The sequence below is a fragment of the Eptesicus fuscus genome, chromosome 17 (genome assembly GCF_027574615.1).
Source record: "Eptesicus fuscus isolate TK198812 chromosome 17, DD_ASM_mEF_20220401, whole genome shotgun sequence".
Taxonomy (NCBI): domain Eukaryota; kingdom Metazoa; phylum Chordata; class Mammalia; order Chiroptera; family Vespertilionidae; genus Eptesicus; species Eptesicus fuscus.
The window spans coordinates 25,367,420-25,389,037 of NC_072489.1; the positions used below are offsets into that span (position 1 = coordinate 25,367,420).

Genomic DNA, 21,618 nt, shown 5'->3' on the forward strand with positions numbered 1-21,618 from the left:
TTTAGAGGCAAGTAGCTTTAACTTCTACTTCTCTTATATTTCCCAGAGAGCCATGGACCATGCTGGGCCTAAAGCATGCAACAAATACTTATTTTAATTGTACACGGTCTCTGGATGTATCATGCTGGGAGAAAATAAGGGACACTGAGAAAGCACTGGCTTCTGATTCTGATGGGCCCAGGCTCAAATGCAGCTCTACCATGTTTAATGCCCCTGAGACATCATCTTGCCAAAGTCTCATCTTACACAAAGGGGGAAATAGTATAAAAGAACCCATCTCATAGGGTAGTTCAGATGTTGAAGTTGTTATAGTACACTTGTCAGCACAGGTAGGCATCCAAGAAACAATGGCTATTACTAATATTACATAATATCACCTGACCTGAAAATCAAGGAATAAGAGTGAGTGGTATTCTGATGACACCTATGAGTAACTGTGAATTCCTATCTCTTTCTTTAAAAAATAAATCTTGATTTTAAAGAGAGGGGGGGAGAGAGAGAGAGAGAGAGAGAGAGAGAGAGAGAGAGAGAGAGAGAGAAAGAGAGAGAGAGACATCAATTTGTTGCTTTCTGCATGCACCCGGACAGAGGATTGAATCTGCAACCTAGGTATGTGCCCTGTCCAGGAATTGAACCCACCGCCTTTTGATGTACGGGACAATGTTCCAACCAACTGAGCCACACCAGCCAGGGCAACCTACCTCTTTTCTGTCTGGGAACAATAATATTCCTGTAGCTCCTGCTGGGTACCTCGAAAGGAAAGTTGTGCCAAAAGCAATCAGGAATGTCTGGGTTTCTGAGTCATTCTCCTCAGCTCTCAAGGATACAGCGGCAGAAACTCTGAGATGCTTTAATTTACTCAGACACTAATCTATGAATTTAACAGACATTACTTTACCTAATCCCTGCAAGGACTTGCTGAGTGTTCTTAGGCCCATTTTAGAGAGGAGAAAACTGAAGTGGAACCAGAAGCCAACATTGCTTGCATCATTATCTTTCTGGGAAATTGGTCTCTTAAGCCCTTTCAGTAGTAACACTTGACCCCACTGCCACCCAGGGACACAGAACATTCCCCTAATTCCCTCCAATTTCCTGGGGTGCATGGGATTTAAAGTCATTTTGCAACAAAAGGAGTTTTAATTTTTTTAGCTTGTATTGTGTTTTTGTCCCAAAGTAAAGACTACAGAAATCAGCATTCATGAGCCAGTAAAAAATGTGAAGAATTTTCTGTTGTCTGAGTGATGAAGATATCCTCTCAAGTATGCACTGAGGTTTAATTTGACTCCCTTAACATGATCAAATGGATTTGCCATGGAGGCTCATTAGCGTATTGGGTTCCAATTTCCCAAGCCAGCCCCTTCTCTTCCAACCTTTCCCCCACCCCCACCAGCCATTTGGGTGAAGCTTGTGACTCAGTGGATTTTGGAAATCCATCCTGGCACAAGGAGAGGGAGTGAGCAAACAGAAGACTGCTCTGAGGCGCGATTTGTCAAATGTAATGCAATCATCCTTCTTGATATCGCCGAAGGCATTTGCGTATCAAACAAGTAATTCAAAAATCCTAAATATTTTATGTTCCTAAATACATTTTTAATACACGCTAATCTAAAACCTGTTAGGCTGCAGCTTGCTCCCCAGACCAGAAGGCCATATCTAAAGAAAGCACCAGAACCCTAGCAGGTTTGGCTCAGTGGATAGAGCGTTGGCCTGCCGACTGAAGGGTCCCAGGTTTGATTCTGGTCAAGGGCTCAATCCCTAGTAGGGGGCATGCAAGAGGCAGCCAATCAATGATTCTCTCTTATCATTGATGTTTCTATCTCTAGCTCCCTCTCCCTTCCTCTCTGAAATCAATAAAAATATATTAAAAAAGAAAAAAAAGAAAGCACCAGAAACAGATTCTCATTAATTTCCAGTTCCATTTCTTTCTTTTTGGGTTTACCATGCATGTACCTTTTCTGCTCCCTAAAATTAAAACCAATTTACACAGAAAGCGAAAAAATACATCTCAGAGTCCTAGATATTTTCTCTCTAGATAGGCAAGCATTTGCTATGTATAGAAATGCCTTAAGTCAATGGTTGAACCTGCCCACCTTCCTTTGACTCAATGAATATGGTGTTAACACTACAATCTGTGGGGGTTTTTTTTAACTACTTTTAGGTTGCTATAATAAAAACCTATACACTTAGCTCTGGCTATTAAAACATAAGTAAAAAACGATTAATGAGACCCATTCTGGTGTTTAAACTCAGTTATCGATAAGAACATTCTATAAAAGCAAAAACAGTAACACAAAGTCCCAAAGTCAACCACCACCCAACCCAGATGTTCTAATATGCTGATTGATGCCCAACCATTACTTTCACATGCCCTGATCTTTTTTTTTTTTTTTACCTAGTTTTACAAGCATATGACACTCTGTCCAGATATGCAGTCCAGCAGGGCCCACATTCCACAAAGACCCTAAAAGGAAGAAGAAAACTTTTGCCCTATTGGTATATGAAAATCATGGTGGAAGCTCTCTGAATTCTTCAAGGTTATTGGTGATCTGGCACCGTGTCTTGATCTACTGCTGTCATTAATAGAAGAACAATATTCACAGAGAATCACTGAAAGTCTCATGCCTATTTAGAACACTTTAAAGTAGAAATCAAGTAAATCTTCTCATTTTGTGTAGCCTCTATTTAAACATAAACATATGATTTAGACATGCTCCTTCTTGTTAAACCTTTTTTTGTTTTGCTCCGTTCGCTTAGCACAGTTCACATTATTATCCTCACATGTACAATGGCAGAGAAATAATTTGAGACACACAGCTTTATTTAATAATGTAATTATCCTATATTGGATTACTTAAAGGGGCTTTGTATTTTTAAGTTCTAGTTTTCCTACACTGGTGATATGCTCTGTCGCGGTAAATGATTCAGGCTTCAATCAAAAGCCCTAAATTCAATTTAGAAAAATACTGAGTATTTATGAATAAGTCAGGATTAATGCAAGAGCCAATTTGCAACCACAGTTGGTGACCTTTCTATTCCTATTCAAAGACTGTGGTGTGGAGGCCAACACAGAGGACAGACCCAAGATTCCAACTCTTTTGCCACCTCAGGGAGGTTGCATGAACCACAGCACAAAGCCTCAGCTCCCCTCAAGGGAAGCTTTTTACAGGCAGGGCTGAAACTTGCATTGCCCTCCATGCCTTCGACCAGAGATCGAACCCACAACCTTAGCATATGAGAAAACGCTCTAACCAACTGAGCAACCTGGCCAGGGCTGCTACCTGGCATTCTAAAATAACGTTGCAGGAGAAAATATAGAAGGAGTCATCCCTGCCACCTTTAAGGGAGCATTCATAAGCTGAGCTTCATCCAATGTTGTTGTCAAGAGGGATTTTGTTCTAGCTTTTCCCTAACTCAACTCCATCTGATCCAATTGACTCTGCTCTGTGCCAGGACCACCCATGGAGAGATAAGGATGAATAAGATACTGGTACTGCCCTTCAGAAACACACAGGGCCCAGGGTCTCCTGTTCCTTGCCTAGAATATGAAGGTAACTCTTATCCTAGACCTTTGTCAGAAAATCCATTCACTCTTTCTTTCTCAGTGTTCTGAGCATCTACTCTGAGCTGGGCCAGGCACGAGGAACAGCTGGGGAAGAAGCCCCTGACTCATGGGCACCAGTATAGTAAACAACACACAATAGCCCTCAGCTAAATGTGATTTATATAATGAAGACTAAGAGTCATAAGTGATTTCATTCATTCAAAAACTATTTATTGAGCACTAACTATATATCAGGCATTGGGGTTATAGTCAAGAATAAAACAGACAAATTCCTGCAAATTCCTATTCCCTGACATATGCACAAGGTTGAAGGGTGGCTAGGGGATTCTAATCTCCTGTTGATACATTCATTAGAAACACAAACGGGGACACCAATCCCTTTCATCTAGATGTTTAGGTCTTCTTTACTTGGATATATGGAAAATTGATACAATGCCTCTCCTCAACCTCTGAGCATGAAACATACCAATTTTCTTATGCATTAAGAGCCTATTTAATCATACCCCGTCCATGATCCTCCTTTCCCTTCTCTCTGAAGACTCATCATCACACCAGACACAATACCCTTTCCACAAAACTCTCCAAATTCACTTATCAACACATTAAGCTTTAAAAGGACTCAATATAGCTTGTTGATATGCTCTAATACTAACAAATCTTTAAAAGATTAAGGCAATCTGCTGGCTACTATGTATGTCACCTATAATCATATGCCCAGAAGAATGGGTGTTTGGAAGGAACCACCCACAGAGAATGCATAATAATAGCAAAGGGAGGGGAAAAAAAAGCAAGACAGGATAAGAAAAATATCTTTCAACCCTCATCAGATGAGCTTTATTCTAAAGTGATTGGTCCCATTGATGATGGTAGTAGGCAAATGCTAAGATGAGCTCAATGATCCCCACCTCCTTGTAGTTGAATCCCTTCCCCTTGAGTATGGGATGGCCATAGTGTCTTACTTCTAACAAACAGAAAGAGGCAAAAGTGGTGGGATGTCACTTCTGAGGTTAGGTTATAAAAGGACTGTGGCTTCTGTTTCCCTCTCACATTCTGAGGGAAGTCAGCAGCCATGTTGGAAGCTGGCCTATGGAGAAGCCCATGTCACATTGCAAGAGGCTGAAGGAAGCCTAAGCCAGCAAGGAATGAGGACCTCAGTCCAACAGCCTGCGAGGACCTTTGGCCTGCCAACAGGCAGGTGAGTGAGCTTGGAAGTAAATTCTCCCCAACAGAGCTTTGAGAGATCCTGAGCCAGGGGCACCCAGCTAAACCTTCCCCAGACTCTTGACCCACACAAATGGTGAATAATCAATGGTGTTTTAAGGTACAAAGTTTGGGGTAACTTTTATACAACAATAGATAGCTTAATACACCAATCTTTAACATGGCATATATTTACATATGTTTGTGTGACAATGAAATAGTCTGTGAAACAAGGTGCTAAATACTAGTTTCAGCTATGCCTGGAAATTAACTTCTGCTAAGAGGTTGACAGGTCATGGGAAAAATGTTGTATGCAATGGACTAAATCCTGAAACAACTGCCTATACAAGTGATCTTTTCTTTTTGGGGACATTCACAGAGATTTCCAAGAATATTATTTAATAAAATGAGCATAGTTTTCAGAATTGGAGAGGCAAAATAAAATAGAATCTTACTAAATAAGGCTAACTTTATGTTTTATCTCCTCTAAGCAACTAGAGGGAGAGGGACTAATCTTATTCATCTTTTTATCACTCCCATAGTTCCTTGTATATACTAATAAATATTGATTGAATTGAACTGGAAGTTTATAGTAAAAAAATCCTATATTTAGAAATAGAAATGTTACAATTTTCAAAAGCCCCAAAAGCCTCATCTCTCTTTTCCTCCTCCCACCTTTACAATACCCATCTTTTAAAGACCCTTGACATAGCTGACCACTTAGAACTCTGTTGCCTATAAGCACAATCTACAGGTTTTGTAGACACACATCCTCCAACCTCACGGCCAAGATCCAGGTAAAGGCTTCTCTTTGCTTAAAAATCAAGGGGCATGTGGAGGGGGAGGACAAGCAGAAAACAGCCTTTAAAAATTAAGACCAAAAAATATTAAGGCAACTAAAATATCTCAATATTCTGACATGCTGAGAATGTTTTCACTCCATTACTTCAAGGGGTCATTTAAGGAATCTGGGGGTCAGGAGTGATTTGCACACCTGCTTAGCTGTCTATTGAATTACTGATCTGGTAACATCAAAAATGTGGAGTGAGAAACAGGACCTATACAGTAAAGAAAACACACACACACACACACACACACACACACACACACACACACAAACAAAACAAAACAGAGCCTGTTGGTAATTTTTAAAAGACACTGGCATTTACGTGATTCATACAATTTGCATTAGGAAAACCATCTTTAGCCTTTTTACTAGAATCTTCTTTATGCCTGCCCAGATAGTTGGGGTGCATACTTACAACCCATTGCATTGCTGCTGAACACACATTCAGCAGCCAGGAGCACAGAACACAATATTATGGAGAATATTCACAAGAAACAGAACGGAACAGGTTATTTCACTTAAGATATACAGAATTCAATTATTTTCTATATTTATAACCCATGTACACCAGAATTGAGAATAATCTGGCAAAGAGACTGAGTATTAGAGCAGTATTTTCATCTGAATTCTAGTAATCTGATATACACTGTGGGATTAACCCAAAGCAAAAGGATTTAATGGCCCAGCAGGCAGTCTATTTTGAGATCCTTCTTCTAAGATCCCCCCAGCCATTTTGGCTGGGACCCTTCCATTTACATCCTTTAGCTGATGCATTTTGCTTTTGTAAAAGATCCCGATGTCATACATCTTAAAGGAGCTGGTCTCTAATACACTCCCTGCCACCACCACCAACAGAAGAGGAGAAGAAGGAGATGACAAGGGGGTGAAACAAATGCTCAAGTTAGGAGTGCTCTGAAGAAGAGGAAATAGGAGAGGTTTCTTAAAAATGAAGAGAAAATGAGGGTGTTTAAAGTAAGTGTGTACAATCACCGGCTCAACAACAGGTTTCCTGGAAGTTGCATCATGAGAGGGGAGGAAACTGGGGAGCACCAGGTTGAAGTTCTTTGGCATACTGATATCAAACAACTGAAATGCAGATTTTTGTCTCCCGACTCCATCCTTCTCCCACCTCATTTTATTTTGTTGTGGCTGATAGAAGAGATGCCCCCTTAAAGATCCTTTAAGATCTAAATGGAACCCAACACAATGGGTTTGAGGGTGACTCCTTCACAGTGACTGAAACCTCCAACATAAATAAAAAAATTCCCGGAGAACCAGGAAGCTTAACTTCACTTAAATTAATAGTTTAGTTAGTTATTGTTTTTCAAATAATAGTTAGTAGTCCAGTGACTCACCCAATAAATTACTTGTTATGCACTATAAAAGTCTAAGACCATGAGAGGCTTCAATGGGCCCGTAAAGTTAGGATTAGGGTCGATAACTAGCATCAGCTAAAGACCTGGGGTAAACCAGGCCGTGGTTTGGTGCTCTATGCTCATGTAAATCTCACTTGATATTCACAGTCCTGCAAGCTTAACCCATTTCACAAATAAGAAAACTGAGACTCCAGAGAAATGAAGTTGACCAAGATGATGTAGAGCTACTAACCGGTGGAGTCAATAGTCACACTTGGTTCTACCAAGCTTCAAGACTAAGAGTTTATATTCTAATTAGAAAGAGAAAAGACACGTTAAATTATTAATCAGCACTACCTTTAGATTCGAGCCCAATCTTCTAAACCTGACCTGCTGGATTCCTTGAGGTCTGGTCTCAGTCTTATTTTCCACTAGACCTGTGCTCTCTTGCTGAATGCAGGCCGCATCCCCAGTATTATGTCCTTCCTTCCTATTTGCCTATGGCTTCTTCTGCCTAGGATTTCCCCCTCTCTCACCCTCATTCCTCAAAAATCTCCACCCATGAAAGTCCTAGTTGGTTTCGAGGGCCTGCTCACAAGCTCCCCTTCTCTGGGACACCTTCAGCATGGCTACAAGCCACCTTCCTACTCACACACTCGTTTCTTTCTACATTTCAATCTCTGGACTCTCCTCCCTGAGGCCCACCTGAGGGCCCTAGGACAGAAACCAGCTTTCCTGGCACATCCTTTCTTTCTGTCCCTCCAAACTCTAGAACTCGGACTGGACAGAATTGTGAAGCGCTTCATCTGCCTGGCTGCCCCTTCTCTTTTCTTTGCTGCCCCTTCAGGACCAACAGGCTCCTGTTGCTCTATTTACAGAAAAAGGCCAGATAATGAGGAAATTTTAAAACTGTAATAATCCAAAGCTTTGCACTCAAAACTGTAAGGTGGCCTGTGGGCCACATCTAGACTGAAGACATGTTTTGTTTGACCCACCAAGTGGTGTGTTGTTGTTTATCTAACTGGATTGAATTGCCAACTAAATTCACACAAAAATATGGATTTCTGGCACTTCTCTGGGAAAATGGAAAGATTTGGCAATTCTGGATGACATTCCTGGCCATATTATCTCATAGTATTATTGCTATGAGAAATAAATAAAAGGTCACATATGAAGCTATTTTTAGACCAGAGGTCAGGCAATCATTTTCTGTGAAGAGCCAGAATGTTAGGCTCTGTGTGTCTGTTGCTATTATAGTGTGAAGGTGGCCAGAGACAAATTGTGAACAACTGGGCCTGGCTGTGTGCTAATAAAACTTTATTTACAAAACAGGCAGCAGGCCAGATTTGGCCTAAAGGCCTTGCTGACTTCTATTTTCTACCATCTCCACAGCCAGACAATGTCAATCAGCTCTGAAGATGCTATCTAGGTGTCTTGATGACATCTAGGTACAACCAGTGGGCACCAGAAGGCATCTGTAGTCTGTTTACCGGATTCACCATGATTAGGCTCAGCCCAGAAATCATGCTGAAGGGAGACTGCTCCCACTTCCACGTCTTGCCAAAGGACCTCTTCCCAATCTTCACCAGAATGTCTTTAGACCCAAGTTCAAACAGTATTTCTTCTAGAATGCCTCCACAGACCTTCCCAACAAGATCAGACACCCCATCATAGGTCTCTGTATTTTCTCTTCATCACAATGACCACATCACAAAAACCAGCCATTTATTTGTGATAGTTTCATTAATCGTGTGTGCTCCCCACCCAAAGGCAGCTCCATGAAGGCAGGGTCTGCCTGGTTTCCCACCTCTGTCTCTGCACGCAGAAGGCACTCAGAAGGGGCTGGGCCTGAGAATCCTCTCTTGAAAAATGTGCAGGAGGCACCGTGTGCCTGCTGCGGGAGTCATGGGATTCAAAGAGCCCTTTTAAACATTTCATTACACAAGTGCACAGAATTCTTACTGATTTATCTGTGTATCAGTCAACTGCCAATGGGACTGCAAGTTCCTAGAGAGCAGGATAGGGGCTTCCAAGAACCAGATGCTGAATAAATAAAGAACTAAAAGAAGCCTGAGGGAGCTGGGTTCTAGTTCTAATCGTCACTCACTAGCTCTGAGCACATGTCCAACATTTAGTCTCTGCATCTATTAAATAAAGGGGGCTCAACCCATTCTCTTCCATCTCTCTGATCTTGTAAATCATGAGAGTCTATTAAAATGCCCAAGGCAAATTAGACAAGAGCATTTTTCTGAGAGACCACCGTGGCAAGTCTTCTTGATCATCTTTATTAACAATCTCTGGCCATTCATGCCTAAAAACAAATGTACCTGTGCAGATGGCAGAGCCACCAACTGCACCCATGAATACACCGACTTTCAAGCCAGGGTATCTCAGAGAATGTTGTCAGTAACCTTCCCTGCCTTGGTGCATGTCAGTGGTCTTCATTCTCCAATGCAAATTTCCAACCGGAACAAAGCCAGCCCAAGTTGGGTAGTCAGAGAAGAAAAACAACTAAACTGGGCCTGGCATTGAGGAAAGCCTGAGGACAAGGTAATGAATGACAAGATGTTTATTCTCTGATACAAGATCTGACTCGTTTCCTTTTTTTTTTTCCAATGGTACTCTGGGGCTGAGCTCAAACTAGATGATGGCAAGCAAAGCTCAGACCAAAGGGAAAAACAGTATTCTGTCAAAATGATTTCCATCTCCAGTGCTCCACTGGGGGGTTGGGACAGGTCTAGTGACCAATCACTGGATGGTAATTTGGCCTGTTATCTCTATAGCATGCAAGGCTTCCCTTATAGGGGCTAAATCAACCAAAAATCCAACAAACGCCCCCCTTCCCCCCCCACACACACTATATGTATACACATACACCCATTGTAATATATATCTGCATATACTTATTTAAAAACATATTCCTCCCTTAAAAAAAATACAGAATTAGCAAGTTTAAATTATTCGCACTTAGTTCTTCTTTGTCTCCAGTTATACAGTGTTCTTTTGTGCTGGTAAAACAACATGTGCTTTAATTAGCAAATATCTGTAAATAATTTACTTGCTTTTCAAATACCACAGAACAATGGGGTCAATTTTCACATACATTTACCCAGCATGCATCCTGGGTCTTAAGCCAGACTCTCCCATTGTTCAGTAACTATATCAAGCTGTCCCAAGTCTTCCTGGCCTCCTTGGTGGAGTGGAGGGGTGGGGGCAGGGGGCTGGAAACCCAAGTTCCAGTAGCAACATCCTATTTTGAAAGACCCCAGAAGACAAGCTAAAACAAACTCTTATGATCTCTAACCCTGGAGCCTTCTGCAAGGAATGTGGAAGCGTGCCAAGAGCAAAGGGCAGTGGAGTAATAATGTCTGTGGGATGTGGGCACTCTGAGGCCGCCCCCCCCAATGCCCCTCACCCTGGACAGTGTGAGCCCAAAAACACAAGGTGTAATGCGTGAGGCCTGTGACTCACAGAACCTCATCTAGACTTTGCAGGGTTAAAACTGGGCGCTGCGCATGCAGTGCAAAGAAAGATGTTAAATCAAATGAGAATGGCTGCTCCAGGACTGGAGGCACTATTATTTTGAATATGATTGAAAAGGCCAGAAAAAGCAATTCAAAAACATTTCAATTATGTATTTCCCAGAACTACATCTTTGAGCAACTAATGCAAATGTTACCACCACAATAAAACTTCTTCCCACATCAAAGCATATAAAACAGGTTGAACAGCATATACTTTATATATCATATGCATATTTTTGACTATTAATAAAAAATTCAAAATCTATGTATGCTTTACTCTCCTAAGCAGTACAATAATTATGATTAAGGGACAGGCAGCACAAAAAGAGCCAATTTATCTTACTCGTGCTCAGGAATACTATTGTGTAACTAAGCAACTAAAGACAAAATATGGTCTAATTAATTCACTCCTATGCTTATTTAAAAGACACAATTAGAACATTTTTATTTTCCAGCCTGCACAGTAGTTCAACATGCTTGAGGGTGTAGAAAGCAAAGCCTATTATTCTCAAAGACAAGAGTTTAATGTTTAGTGCCACTGATCGGGCTGGAACTCAACTGTGGGGAGGAGGGGGTGTGTTTCCCAGCTGGGCTGTACTTGGAGTCACGAGAGAGGAAAAAGGTAGGGGGAAAGATGTGTATGGGACCACTAGATTGACTAGCAACACGTTCCCTCTACCCCCTGTCTTCCTCACTACGGCACATGGGTGGAGATGGGACTGTGGGCTTGATGGTCACTTGGGCAAGGACACACAGCACTGTAGGACTTATTTATGCAGCCAAAAAGATTCAACAGAAAATTCATGTAATTAAACCACCCATCCTCGCCTGGGTGGTAAATGTCAAATCTCCATCTCTAACGCTGCTAACAGTGCATCTGATTTTAAAAGCAGAATTAATTTACGCAAGTATGTGCTGGGAGATTGATGCCATTAGCATGATTCTAAAGAACCATTTCAATAATCATCATCATCTGCACGTTTGAAATGTGTTGTCAATACAGACATTCACAGTCCAGGATGTGAGCCATGCTCTCCGAAGGCTAAGACCCTGGTTCTAATCTCCAGCAAGATGGAGAAGAACACAGTGTGGCTGCAAAAAGCGATCCTTGTGCGAGGGAGTTATATATGGAAACAGAGTTTTCAAGAAATGCTGGATCCATGACCACATTTATGAGAGGCGATTGAATCCTTAAACCAACAATCGATAAATTTGTTTTAAATTCCCTTAAAAGCCAAGCCAACGGGTAATCACTAGCTACAATATTATTCTGAGTAGAAGATGGCAAATATCCAACTACCCTGGCTATAAAAAAAAATGACAAGCAAATGCATTTGATTCGAGCAATTATATTCTGGATATTGGTTGAAACTAGACTTTGATAAATGAGCTTGAGTCATGTATCACTAGATGCCACTATGAACAATGGTATGCTTTATTAATAATTAATAACGAAGTATTTACATGTATGGACTCATGTACTTCATAAAAATAACATTTCCTTAGTATGTGCCTGACATTCTAAATGTCAAGAGAGGTTTTATTACTTACAATTTTGACTCACTATCAAACAGTTTAAGGCAATCAGTCTGAAGAACATGCTGGCTCCTAGGAACTGCCAACCAACACTCAGGTGAGGAGTGGCTCTTCTTCCCGGAAGTCTAGTCTTTTTATAGATTGCCAGCCCAAAGCCCTGACATTTTAGGGGCTGATGGCTGGAGATTGAAAAAGCACTCAAAAAAGAGAGAGAGACGCTGGCTTTAGCCTGATCATTCAGTCCCAAACATTTACTAATTTCTCTGGTATGCTCCTAAAAAACAACAAACACCTTCTCACTTTTTTTTTTTCACATCCCATGATGCAAAATGACTATGGATTTTAGAAAAGAAAGAAAAAAGGAAAGTGTGAGATGGGGTGCTGGAGCTGGCCCACATATGAATGACTGGTCATAGACCCCCTGCCAGAAAGAAATTGGACCAAACTTAAAGAAAGCAGGCTGTGGGAAAGAAGGCATTTTAATTATTTTGTTAGTCACTCAATAAATACTTAGTGAGTAGCACTGAATACTGAGGAGGGACCAAGAAGTAAAAAAGGTACAACCCTCTGCTTCTGAGAACAGCGCTACAGGGGAGAAGGCAAAGGGAAAGAACACAGACAAGAATTTACGCAATGCACAGTCCATGGGAGGTTAAAACCCACAGTGGAACTGTAAGCTCCCTGAGGGCATGGGTTTCTGTCTGTCTTGATCACTGCTGTATCCCAAGGGCCTAGAACAGGCTCTGGCACAAAGTAGGTGCTCTATAAATATGCATGGAATGAGTGAGACTTCACAGATGAAGATATCACTTCCTAGCCCTGGCCAGTTTGGCTCAATGGATAGAGCGTCAGCCTGCAAACTGAAAGGTCCCAGGTTCGAATCTGCTCAAGGGCGCATGCCTGGGTTTCGGGCTCGATCCCCAGTAGGGGGCATGCAGGAAGCAGCCAATCAATGATTCTCTCTCATCATTGATGTTTCTATCTCTCTCTTCCTCTCCCTTCCTCTCTGAAAAATGTATTAAAAAATGTATTAAAAAAAAAAAGATATCACTTCCTAGTATCCGGAAAGATCTTGAAAGGCTACAAATAGTGACTTTAGTTAATCTCCCACTTTAACTAGGGAATACAAAAAGTCTGACAGCTTTTCTGTGACCACTATCATCCATGGGGTTAGGCCAGTGGTCGGCAAACTCATTAGTCAACAGAGCCAAATATCAACAGTACAACGATTTAAATTTCTTTTGAGAGCCTAATTTTTTAAACTTAAACTTCTTCTAACGTCACTTCTTCAAAATAGACTTGCCCAGGCCGTGGTATTTTGTGGAAGAGCCACACTCAAGGGGCCAAAGAGCCGCAGGTGGCTCGCGAGCCGCAGTTTGCCGACCACGGGGCTAGGCTATGAGCTCTTTGAGGGCTGGGGACATTCTCCTTTATCTCTATATCCTATAGTCCAGCACATACTAGGTCTTCAACCACACCTGAGGAGCTAAATAAATTATTTTTCCAAAAACATGCAGACAGTGAGTCTTCTTTGGGATGCATACTGGTTGTATTATCAGCAGAATTCACCGATGTGTTATACAGCATCTTATATTGTTTTTACATTTTAAAAAACTCATCTCTCTATCAAGATTGATGAACTTCTTTAGAAAAAGGGCCACACCATGAATTGTTTTGCATCTGTCTCTGTACTTGGAGAGCACTGAGCATTCAACAAGTAGTTTTTTCTTAACTCGAGATAGATGATACCAACATTGGCTAGAGGTAGGATCTTCATCATACAAAATATAACTTCTTACTAGCCTACTGATTCTCAAATGTTAACATCCTAGACCCAATGTTGAAATACGGTTTTGTATTTGTAAATGTTTTCTGACATAGTAATGTTAAATTATTTCTTAAATTACTGGAATCTTGCTTCAAACTCAAGTAGGAAAGAGAAATAGGTACACAGTCACATTCCTTATTTTGGATGAACCCCATAGGTCAGCAAACTTTTTCTGTAAGGGACCAAATAGTAAGTATTTTCCACTGAGTAGGCCATATGGTCACTGTCACAACTACTCAACCCTGCCTCTGTAGTCTGAGAGCAGCTATAAACAATACATAAACAAACGAGTCTGACTATGTTCCAATAAAACTTTATTTACAAAAACAGAGAGTGGACCAGATTTGACCCTCAGGCATTATTAGTCTGCTAATGCTTGTCACTGTCCAATAAATTCTCTCCATATAACTCATTAGTTCTCACCCTAGTACTAAAGGCTCTACCTGTCAGAGAGTAAATATATTCCTTCTCTTAAGATCACTACTGAAAGTAAATAAAACCATTATAACTCCATCTATAATTTGCTGAGCTATCCTGTAGAAGTACTATGTTGCCAGGCTCTTTTCATTATTATTTCTAACTAGAGGTCTGGTGCATGAAAATTCGTGCACTCAGGGGGAGGGGTGTCCCTCAGCCTGGCACTCAGTCTCTTGCAGCCCGGGACCCCTCGGGGGATGTCCACCTGCTGCCTTAGGCCCGCTCCCTGGGGGATCAGGCTCAGCTGGCAATCAGACATCTCTTTGGCAGCTTGGGAGCCCTCAGGGGATGTCCGACTGCGGCTTAAGCCCGCTTCCCCCGGGGATCAGGCCTAAGCCGCAGTCGGACATCCTTAGTGCTGCAGAGGCTGGAGAGGCTCCCACCACTGCCGCTGCACTTGCAGCTGTCAGCCCGGCTTGTGGCTGAGCGAAGCTTCCCACTGTGGGAGTGCACTGATCACCGTCTACCCCCTGGTGGTCAGTGCCCATCATAGCCACCGGTCATTCTGCCTTAGGGTCAATTTGCATATTACCCTTTTATTATATAGGATTCTTTCAGCAAAGTAGAGATCATTGAATACATTTTCCAGATGAAGAAACTGAGGCTCAGACAAATTAAAGAAAATGTCCAAGGCTAATGAGGTCACTGAAGAGGCTCAGAAGTTTCTAAAAACTCAGCCATATGGATACAGACCAGAGACTGAATGACCATTCACATTTAGAGCAAGGCCAATCCAGCACCTCCTAGATTTCAGAATGTGTCTGCCTAACCCCAGTTGTGATACAATCAGTCAATATTTTTAAAAATCCTGCCCATCCAGTTGTCAGCATTCATCAATACTAAAATGTAAGTCCTTATGGAGCCTTTTATTTTGGTAACACAACTAAACCCACCATATAGGTGAAAGCCAACCTGATTTGGGGGGATCTGAATTGGCTACATAGTCCAGCAAACTAACCTAGATGCCATCCTTTCAGAGAAAAGTTTTCTTTAGGAGGGTCCATGGTAGTGATTTCAAACTTCAATGGGAACAATAACAGTAATGTTAATGAAAATAATAATGATATTATTGAAAAATCTACTATGTGCCAACCTCCATTGTAAGAACTTCACATGTATTAACTCATTTAAACCTTTCAAATAATCCTAAGAAGTAGGTACTATGTTCCCATTTTATAGAAGAGAAAACTGAGGCACAGGGAATTTAAAATTTGCCCAAGATCGCACAGCTAGAGTGAAACTGTTTAAAACACAGAATCCTGGACCCCAAGTCCAGAGGTTCTAATTGAGTAAATTTATTTTTTTTAATTTAGTTTTAGAGAGAGAGGAAGGGGGAGAGAGAGAGAGAGAGAGAGAGAGAGAGAGAGATCAATTTGTCCTACTTATTTATGGATCCATTGGTTGACCTTGTATGTACCCTGATGGGGAATCAAACCCACAACCTTGGCATATGGGGATGATGCTCTAACCAACTGAGTTACTCAGCCAGGGCTTTGAGTTAATTTCAATAGCTGGCTCCAGAGTATGCATTTTAAACTGTTTTTAACCCATGGTGAGGCTGAGAATCAAACCACTTTTAGAAATCCTGCCTGTGTGCCAGAATCTATAATGCCCAGATGTGCTTGATCTTGACTCCCGGACATCATTAGTTTACTCGTGTACACTCACTGTTGCAGATTACCAGCAAACCTTGCAGAATCCAGCCAGGGATGTCAGGCTGAAATCCATGCTTACACATCCACCTATTTTAAGAGGGTATATTGCCAATAGATCAAGCACTTGGCAATTTGAAAATGAATGTAATCAGAAGTTACCCAGTAACAGAACCAATTACCCGCCTACTTTGCCATTTTCCTCCTCTGAAGAGCTCCTGGCTGAATGTGGCAATTGTGGGTAATTACTGAAGACACTTAACTCTTGCATATGGCCTTGCTATTCACTTTCATGATCATTTAAAACATGATTAGGCCCAGGAAACTCCACATAGACATAAATATTATTATGTTTATTGTTTATAAATGAAGAATATTTAGAATAAAGGTCACCATAATCATAACTCTTTTCTATTTATTTAAGGATTTTACAGTGTATATAGTACTATTGCCGATACAGTGCCTCTTCGTACTCACAACTATCCACAGTCAACCTTATTATTGTTCCCATTTTGTTGCTGAAAAAACTGAGGCTCTGAGTGTTTATGATTATTCAATAATCATATAAATAGTAAGTTGCAGAATCAAGATGTGACTCTTTCTGGAAGTAAATGAAGGCAGCAATGTATATAAGCATGCAACTCATTATCATAATTATTAAAACTAATAATAAAGTGTTAATGGTTATTAATAATGTTATTAAAATGTAACTGTTCTTGTTATAGACCACTGGCTAGAATTAGCTGAACTTTATAGAATAAAAATGGTTCTGCCACCTAAACATCTGGTGACCTTTGGCAAAGCTAATTAACCAGTCATAGTTCAAAATGTTTAAGAAATTGTTCACATTAGTACACACTTCTCGAACATAATCTGATGTACTCAAGCTCCGGTTTCAAGGGTAGGTTTCCGTGGGAAAATAAACCAACCCTAAAGCTTTAAAAAGGCCTAGTTTCTAGCCTGGCAACCTTTGACAAACCATATAAACTCTGCAAGCTTTTGTCTACATCTGTAAAATGGGCATACAAAATCCTGCCTTCTCCAGCCTCACACAATTATTACAAAGGTCAGTAAGAAAACAGCCGTCAAAAAAGCCCTTTGCCGATCACAGCAAAGCACACAGGGATGCTATTTGTAATCTCTGCACAATGACAATTTTCCTGCTTTTAGAACTGACGTATTTACACCTCAAGAAATCATACAAAGACAGACTGGTTCTCTTAAGCCAAAAAAGCATACTGAGTCCTGGCTGTCCTTTCGAAATGGATGCTGATGTCAGCTCAATCAGGAAATTATTAACCTCCATTTGGTTACTTAAAATAAACTGTACTGGCTGATTAAATGTGCTGAACATTTTCTCCACGTAACAGTGCACATCACCAAGAAACCTTTCTCTTTCAGTTATACGTTGTAAATGGCAAATGCATCATTCAAAACTATTTAAAATCAATAATAAAAATCATTTCACTGTATATAAACAAGTTAATGGAGTAAGTGAAAACAAAGCAAATTTCTTAATGAGAGGGCCCTGTTGCCCCCTCTAGGTGCCAGCAGTAAGTGCTGGTTTCTGTAGGCTCTCCTCCAGAGGAGACGGCTGCTGCTGTTCTGCTAATGAATGACTAACTTAGGCCAGGGGGAAAATGACATCACCCGGGTGGAAAACCGATCTGCATTGGGAAACTTTCTACCTGCTTTACATTTGTCATAATTATTTTGCACAATGCAGCCTGCATTTGCATAATTTTGAGGCGTGTCATTATCTCAATTGAAAATTGTTTTAATATGGCTGAATAATTCACAATGACATCAGCCAAAGTCCTAATGAAATATACAAGTATAATCATACAGCTAATTACCAGCCATGTTAGCATTAAAAAACAAATCATGCATAATATTAGACGATGTATATGCAGCTGAGGATTATAAATAGAGCCATCTCCCTCCCTGAATCCCCTAGAGTTTACTTTTAAATGGCAAGATTAATTTTCTCAGGTATGGCTTATATAGCAGTAACAAAATACACAGATCATTACAATGGTTCCCTTTCATTTTCCCATAATGAACCATTTTTTTTTAAAACCGTGTATTTAAAAACACATCTATTCAATATCAGCAGTTCTAACAGATGCAACCTTCCGCTAAAATTATTGGCTTTTATTCTTAAATCAGAATTCACTGTTTAATTACACCAACAGAAATTAAAACCGGACCAAGTGGGGTCTTTAAGATTTTTTCCAATTTCAATTCAAAAAAAAAAAAAAGAAGTGACCACAAAATATCCCATAAAACACTGAATAATTTCCTTCTGGGTTTAGTCAGAAGTCTATTAGGCACCAGCTCTTTTCTGGATATTTAATCCTTCCCTTTTCCAGATCACAGGCCATGTTGAAGTAATAAATTTGAAAAGCAAATAAGAAATCAGGAGGGGGGGGGGGAAGAGGAGGAAGACAGCTGCGCAGGAAAGTTGGGTCGGGGGAGGGGGTCGAGCTAGACCTCGGGCGGGGGAAAGAGCTCAACCTGTTGGTAGGTTGCAGGATTTTTCACAGCATTTGCAAACAACACCTTTATAAAACTGCAAGCAGACGTGGGGAAACGTGAACATTTAAAACCCTAAGCTGGCCCTGGAGGGCGGGGAGCGGGGGGTGGGGGGGGGGGGGGGGAGAGGGGGAGGTGTTCTGGGAGGAGGGCGGGGCCTATTTCCGAAGAGGCCGATCTCGGAGGGCGAACGTTTTTGGACGAACTCCGGTAATTAACCGGCAACGACCACCGATGGGTAATTCGATCCCGGGGAGAGGGAGTGGACCGGCGATGCCCCAAGTGCCATCCACTCCATCAGACCACGGGATTCTGCAAGGACGGGCAGGCAGCTCCGAGCTCCGGGCGGAGTTGAGCGGGGAGCCATTCATTTAACAAAAAGGTCCTTACCCCTCCCTCGAAAGCTCGAGAGCCTGGCACAGCGCTGGCTGCCCTCAAAAGTCTCAGTTTGGTCACCCTGCTCGCTCTCGCTCGGGCGACACAAAGCCTTGCCAGGCGGCGCTGCGCCCTTCCTCCCCGCCGCACCGTGGGCACAGACTCGCCCCAAAAACAGTTCCCCCCCGCCCCCCGGTAGGTACCAGGGCGCTGAGGTCGGTCAGCGGACCAGGGGAGCTCGCAGAACTGCGGCCGAAAGGGAAAAAAATGACCGAGCCAAAGGGAGGCGACCGCCCCGGCGCCCGGTGACAGCGGGCTCACCTCGGCGTCCTCCCGGGAGCGCGGCGAGCGCCCCCGCGGCCTCCCAGAAACGTGCCGGGGAGGCTCGGCCCTCCCCACCCTCCCCGGGAGCGCCGTCTGGGCACCCAGGGCGCCGGGCCCCCCAGGGCCAGGGGGCGAGCACACACCCCTCCGGCCCTGCCCTTCCCGGTCCCCGTCCCACACATCCCCACAGACGGCGCTGGAAGACGTGCACTTGGCGGGGAGCAATTGGAAACGGGAACATCAAATGGCTTGTCCGAGGGGGAGGGGGTGGGGGCGAGAGATAGTTGTTAATGCTTAACGTGTTTGTGCCGGTTACACGACCGCTTTGAAATCCGCCCGGGCAGATCTGCAAGTTATTTGAATGTATTATTCCAGTACCTGTCATTTATCACTTTATTCAACACGTCTTTGCCAACTCAATAGCTTTTGATCTCACTCTGCCTCCATTTCGTAATTTCCGCCCTCTTAAACATATCAAATACTTACTTAAAAAGAAAAAAAAAAAAGAAAAGAAAAGAAAAAAAAAAAAAACGTGAACAATATCGAAACCCACCGAAAGAAATCCACCCAGCCCCGACCGAGCCAGACGCGAAGGTACATTTTCAAAAGGCCAAAAAATATATATATATTAAAAAAAAAAAAAAAAAAAAGCTTGTGATGTTCAGGGGGCAGTAGCAGGAAAGCGAACGAACACACACACACACACACACACACACACACACACACACACACACACATCCTTGAACAAAACCCTTCTCGAACAAGTTATCTGATCTTGACTAAAATCAGCAGTTGGATCCTCTTTGTAAAGCTGACAGCCAAACTCTGACAATGGCAAAATACTCGAGCCCCAGCTAGTGGCGCTACCCCTTTAAAAAAGGAGCCGATCCTGCTCGCCTGCAGAAGTGAATACAGTATTTCCAAGCTTGCCCTGTAATAAGCATTACGAGAGGGAAATGATAAAGAAAGGAGAGAGGGAGATACAAGTTTACCACCTCGCCATGGTCGCTATTTCTGCCCTGGGGAGTGTCTTCTGGGAGGAAATAAAGTTTAGAGCTGGATAAAAGTTGCCGGCTGGTCCTCTCTTCCCACAACAGCTGGAGCTCCGCTATGCAAATCGGATCCTTTGGCGTACATCTTACAAAGAAAAAGTCGCCAAGGGACAAAATTCTTGGTTTGCCTTCAAGGTGGAATTGAAAAGCCTTGTAGAAAATGTAAGGTCCGTGCAAGCCACACGGTGAGCCGACCCACTGCAGGGGGGAGGGAAAAAAAAAAAATAAGCACCAAATAAATAATGTAGCCATCAGAGCACAAACATCTATTTCCAGACACATTTACACACAGACATCCACACTCTTAATACAGAAGAGCCATCAGATATAAAGCTGGGTGTAAAAATAATAGAGCCCACAAATTTTCTGCTTCCCTTAAAAAAAAAAAAAAAACCCTCCGGGGGGGCCCCCCCACCGCCACCTCTCCCTACCTCTCCATCAGAGGCGGTAAAATTACATTATGTATGTATGATCAGTGCAGGGGTTTTTTTAAACAATAAAAATGATTTTGGGGGGGATGCAGAGGGTAAAAGTTTGGTGAAAAGTTTGTGGGGGGTGTGGGTGGGTGTAGAGGTGTGGGTGAGCTGGGGGGCTGGGGGGTGCCGGGGGGTGCCGGGATCGGAGGAGCGGAGGAGAGCGAAATACCTGGAGTGAGTTGGGCTCCATCTCGACGTTCTGAATTGATTGAACTCAACATTCTCTCCAAACTTGTTGGCTTGAATGGATTGCATCAGGTCCTGGCAGGGAAAAACATTCTCTGTCTTCAGCCGGCGTAATGTCTCAATATAAAACTGAGTTCTTGCCTCCCCTTCGGCACCAAAATGATTGAAAATATGTCCTAATATTTCTCTGACGACTCAATTTTAAGCTCCTGTCAAAACTGGGCAGGATTCCCTCCAAATGTAGGTTGATCAAATTCATAACCGGGAGAAAGGCTCCGTCCGATCTCGGCGGGAAGCGGATGGATCAAGGCAGAAAACATATAGGAAGGTCTGTAAAAATAAAATCCACCCCAAAACTGTGTGAAGATGAGATCTCCCTCTTCCCAATCTCCCTTGTCTATGGGTGTCGGCTGATGAGATTTTTGGAGGAGACGAGAGTTGACGAGCTCCGCTGTGCATCTGACAGGACCTGCTTGTATATGTCTAATATAAAGAACATTTCCTGCAGAGATTCCGGGGCGCTGCTCCTCTTTCTAATGCTCCTTAGCAGATTTGCTGTTATTAGACATGTAGATTTGTTTGATAGTTAAATTACGCTTCCTCACTGCCATGTTTTCGAGAACTAATCTGTTAAATTATCTTTTGATGCCTATTTACATGGAAGGGAAAAGTGGGTTATCGATTATATA

The 21,618-nt window shown here is 42.3% G+C and overlaps 1 protein-coding gene and 1 long non-coding RNA gene across 3 annotated transcripts in view; one reads left to right on the plus strand and one right to left on the minus strand.

Annotated features, from left to right (window-relative positions):
- The window catches only part of ARID5B (AT-rich interaction domain 5B), a 181,434-nt gene extending 160,500 nt beyond the window's left edge, over positions 1-20,934 (minus strand). The window contains exons 1-2 of one of the 2 annotated variants that reach the window (XM_008145469.3): positions 20,913-20,934; positions 20,211-20,465 (exon numbers count right to left, since the gene is read on the minus strand). In XM_008145469.3, coding sequence (XP_008143691.2) covers positions 20,211-20,465; positions 20,913-20,933 — 276 coding nt within the window. In that variant the 5' untranslated portion in view covers position 20,934. Of the gene's footprint in view, positions 1-20,210; positions 20,550-20,912 lie in introns of those variants that run through there. The other variant, XM_054729047.1, reaches the window with a different exon arrangement.
- LOC114232921 (uncharacterized) lies at positions 18,701-19,635 on the plus strand. The gene is made up of 2 exons (XR_003619035.2): positions 18,701-18,898; positions 19,091-19,635. It is a non-coding gene; the product is annotated as an uncharacterized LOC114232921 (long non-coding RNA).
- Positions 20,935-21,618: the final 684 nt, after the last annotated feature.